Source organism: Penaeus monodon, chromosome 18, assembly GCF_015228065.2.
Source record: "Penaeus monodon isolate SGIC_2016 chromosome 18, NSTDA_Pmon_1, whole genome shotgun sequence".
Lineage (NCBI taxonomy): Eukaryota > Metazoa > Arthropoda > Malacostraca > Decapoda > Penaeidae > Penaeus > Penaeus monodon.
The window spans coordinates 42,120,152-42,125,151 of record NC_051403.1 but is presented as its reverse complement, the minus strand read 5'-3'; the positions used below and the strand labels follow the sequence as shown (position 1 = coordinate 42,125,151).

At 36.9% G+C, this 5,000-nt stretch overlaps 1 protein-coding gene across 1 annotated transcript in view; it reads left to right on the top strand.

The window, feature by feature from the left end:
* The first annotated feature begins 3,994 nt into the window (after positions 1 to 3,994).
* The window catches only part of LOC119584788, a 20,608-nt gene continuing 19,602 nt past the window's right edge, over positions 3,995 to 5,000 (top strand). Inside the window, exon 1 of the mRNA XM_037933435.1 lies at positions 3,995 to 4,057. Within this exon, the coding sequence (XP_037789363.1) occupies positions 3,995 to 4,057 (63 nt within the window). The remainder of the gene's footprint in view (positions 4,058 to 5,000) is intronic.

Below are 5,000 nucleotides of genomic sequence, written 5' to 3'. Positions count from 1 at the left end.
GAGACCTCGTTTTGCTGACCAGTGACCCAATACAATTATCATATTCATGGCTGTCGACTTGCATAACGACATCGATGCAATATGCAACGCAGGAGTAAGTAACGCGAAGATCTAGTAAGTAGGATAATGACTGTTTTCAAAAAAGGTGATCTCTCTCTGTAATTAACTCCAAAAAAGCGGTTTTGTATTTATAATCTCTCTAAATGAGAGTGTCTTGCATGAAATAATCAATGCTGTATATTCCATTTGTTTATTGCTGGAAAAAAAATATTTACCGACTATCTCTAGATAAGTATTTTCGTTAAATACTACACTAGGCAGTCAATGCTTTTTTCGATATATGTATAAACACACACACACACACACACACACACACACACACACACACACACACAACACACACACACACACACACACACACACACACACACACACACACACACACACACACACAACACACACACACACACACACACACACACACACACACACACACACACACACACACACACACACACACACACACACACACACACACACACACACACACACACACACACACACACACACCTCTCTCTCTCTCTCTCTCTCTCTCTCTCTCTCTCTCTCTCTCTCTCTCTCTCTCTCTCTCTCTCTCTCTCTCTCTCTCTTTCTGTTACATTAACAAAATATAAGCAACTTTCGCCATCCCTTATCTGATGTATCACGAAAAAAATAAATCTATATTTTATATCCTTCAGGTTAGCATTATACAAGATGTCATATCATCTAAGTACAGAAATATCCAATAGAGAGTATCCACACTGTGCATTAACACCTATCTCACACACTCACGGGAATATCCTGTATATCTAATCATATTCATGGTGACTACTTCAATTATATAAATAGCTGTGATAATAAGATTAAGATCATATGAGAGAAATATAGAAATTACGATGAAATAGCGAGTTATAATCACACGTTACTAAGAAAGGACGTTTTCGCACATGGATATCAAAACAAATTAAACTGAAGTAATAAAGTATATATCACGACTTACTTCGAGGAGAAAAATGCGCTTAATACAACCCAAATTCTAAAATCTGAGTGTTAATAAGTATCAACATAACAGAAAGACAGAACGATTCATTCTGAGAGAGAGAGAGAGAGAGAGAGAGAGGGGGGGGGGGGAGAGGGAGAGTGTGTGTGTTCGTGTGTGTGTGTGTGTGTGTGTGTGTGTGTGTGTGTGTGTGTGTGTGTGTTCGTGTGTGTGTGTGTGTGTGTGTGTGTGTGTGAGGGAGAGCGAGCGAGCGAGCGAGAGAGAGCGAGAGAGAGTATGTGTGTGTGTGTAGGTGTGTGTGTGTGTGTATAGCATTGCACACAAGGATACACACAAATACGCTCTGCAGAAAACATACACACACAAACACACGCACACGCCGTCGATGACACTCAGATTAATTTCGATTAAATATAACAAATTCCCCACTGTTATCCTGATTACTCTTCTTACCTCTTTCATATAATCACCACTTACCAAGATCACATCATCATTTCTGTACCATCACTATCACCATTTTTATTTTATCCGAATCATCATCCATTTTGTATTATGGTGAGTTCTTAGTGACCGAAATAGCCTTCCCAAGTTCTCCTAACAGAATTCTTCGAATTTCGTACGGCCTGCCTTCCTTTGTCATGCAGTCAATCTAACTCAGTGATATGCAGTTCAATATCAAAGGTTTGTCCTCGACTTCGGAGCACGCGAGCGGAAAACAGCAAAATGGATTCTTTTTTTTTCTTTTTTTTACTCGGTCAGGTCATACTTCATCTTCTATTATTAAAATGAAAGACAAGAAACTATTTTGTTTAAAGAACGCGTATATCCTTTTCTCTCTTTCTCTCTTTCTCTCTTTCATTTTCTCTTTCACTTCTTCTCCTCTCCTTCTCTCCTCTTCTCCTCTCTCTCTCCTCTCTCTCTCCTTCTCTCTCCTCTCTCTCCTCTCTCTCTCTCTCTTTCCCTCCCTCTCTCTCTCTCTCTGTCTCACTCACTCTCTCGCGCTTTCTCTCTCTCTCTATCTATCTCTCTATCCCCCCCACCTCATCTCCATCTCTCCTCTCTCCTCTCTCTTTTTCTCCTCACCACACAACACACCACCACATTACGACATCGCCAAACCAACAAAGACCTTCTCATCCGCCTCATCCGCAAACACCACGTTACTCTCTCTATTTATCCCTATCTATCTGTCAATCTATCTCTTTGCCATATTACTTCAACAAAGGAGAACATTATTCAAGTTGCAAAACATTTATCTGAAAGGATCAACAGACGTATAAGCAGTAATAATCTGTATATATATATTTGGATTACGTATATTTGGAAGTCGTTTTGTGTTTTTGCTCAATTATATACAAAAATCAAAGGAATTAAGTCCTGTTCATTTAAAACAGATGATAGAGGAACATAGAAGTTAAAAACTGAAAAAGTGTGTAAATCTTCTGTTCAGAAAGTGTTGCATTGAGTGGGTGTGTAGGTGTGGGTGTGGTGTGGTGTTTGCTGTGTGTGTGTGTGTGGTCATATCAAGGTTTGTCCGTGTGTGGGTGGTGAGGAGAAGAGCGAGCAGGAGCGAGCGAGCGAGAGAGAGAGAGAGAGAGAGAGAGAGAGAGAGAGAGAGAGAGAGAGAGAGAGAGAGAGTGAGTGCGTGTTTGTGTGTGTGTGTGTGTGAGGGAGAACGAGCGAGAGCGAGAGAGAGAGAGAGAGAGAGAGAGAGAGAGAGAGAGAGAGAGAGAGAGAGAGAGAGAGAGTGCGTGTTTGTGTGTGTGTGTGTGTGTGTGTGTGTGTGTGTGTGTGTGTGTGTGTGTGTGTGTGTGTGTGTGTGTGTGTGTGTGTGTGTGTGTGTGTGTGTGTGTGTGTGTGTGTGCACTGGATCTGTCTTTATACCTGTAGCTCAATGCATATGTGTATGTTTAGTGAATTAACTTATTTTCCCTTGTAGTATCGCAAATGTTAATGCTGTTGTCCGTTACCTTACTTGTCTGTACTTCTCCAATTGCAATTTAGAACACGTGGGATTAACTACTGAAAATCATGAATTAATATCAATAATGTAAGAAAGCAAAAATAAGCTTACTCATTATCTTCTCAAACTCTATCAAATCATAGACATTTTATACTTTAATCATTCGGTTTATTGGTTCTCTAAGACTTATTTTAAAGTCAATCAGTATAAGAAAAAGTATATTAAAAACAAATCACACCGAATTATCGAAATAGTTTAGATGTGTTGTTATACAAAAGATTATGCATACAATATAGATACATACATACACACACACACACACACACACACACACACACACACACACACACACACACACACACACACACACATATATATATATATATATATATATATATATATATATATATATATATATATATATATATATATATATATATATATTAACGTTAAAAATAAAAAGGAGAAAAAACGTCTTTGCTGTCGCCCTTTGCAGAACCAAAAATGTTATCCGATTCGTGATTTCTGGCCTGTTCTTGGGATCAAAAGGAACTTAGTTTTCAGATATATATTAGCTCAACGGCAAAAGTATACCATGATTTACAGCCGAAAAGCTACAAATGAGAACGGATAACTTCACAGACCAATAAACTGTTCATTCTCGTATATACTTTTTCTATATTTGGTAGATTTTTTTTCATATTTTCCGACGAGAAGGAAAATGAGGAACGGCTAGCAGTTTCATCGATAAAAAATATTTTTCGAAACTACCTATTTTTTCACATATCCGGGACCAGTGACGTGAGTGGCTGGTGTGAAATGATGAATAGTGAATATAAATCTACTTAAAATTACAGTAATTGATTTCTGGTCACTTGATATCTGCAGAAAATGCTGGTGTTTTTGAGTGTGAATGCATTCAGTACAACTTTTCATTATTTTTGCTGTTAAACATGTGATTTTTTTTATACGGTTTGTATGTAGTCTATATGGCTCTCACGAGGGATCATATGAACATGTTTGCTTTCATGGATCTCTTGCATTTCATAAAAGTACTAAATATTACCGGAAATTCCCTTCATCTACGAAATAAAATATAATTCCCGTGTGTCACATGTTGAGTTCGGGTTTGAAAAATGCATATATTGATTCTTGCTTATTAAGTATGGCTGTTTTATTGCGACTTGTGCAACTTGGATGATATTGCAAAAGGGAAACAGTATTTTATAGACCTCCTTGTGACAACGACGGTTCTTTTCATTCCCTCTCGTAAACAGGTGTCTCTCGCTTTTATCTTCAGTATCATTATGTTTACCTTACATGCTCGTGTGTGATGAGAGCAGGTAATCAGAGTTCTCATTTATTTATGTTCATTTGTTTGTCTTTTTATTTATGTGTGCGTATGTGTTGTCTTTATATTATTATTATTATTTTGTGTGTGTGTGTGTATAAACATCTACATATATATGTACATATATATATATATATATATATATATATATATATATATATATATATATATATATATATATATATATATATATATACTCGTTCCCCGCATAATCTGCAGCCATGAGACTGAAGTTGCTTACGTAATTAATTAATTCATGAAACATAAATATCCAAGAGGGTTACCTCTAACCCTTCAAAAAGCAGATAGCATAATGTAACCACTTAAAAAAAAAAAAATCTCAGACTTTTGGAAACTGGATCCTATTAGAACCAGAAAAAACGATTTCATGATTTCAACAGATGCCCAATATTTACGAATTTCGTATCATCATGTACTTTTCACTTTCTGAATCCCTCTTACTTTGCGAGCGTTTATGGGTGCGTTTCTTATTAAGATATACTAAATAAGTTTAACAAAATTGATGATAGCTGACAAGGACACTGAAAATCTTTACACCGAGTCTGTTTATGTGAGTGTTGCTGTATTTGTATGAGAGAAGGGATGCCTTTGCGAGATTATATTTAACATTCAATAAAAGATTG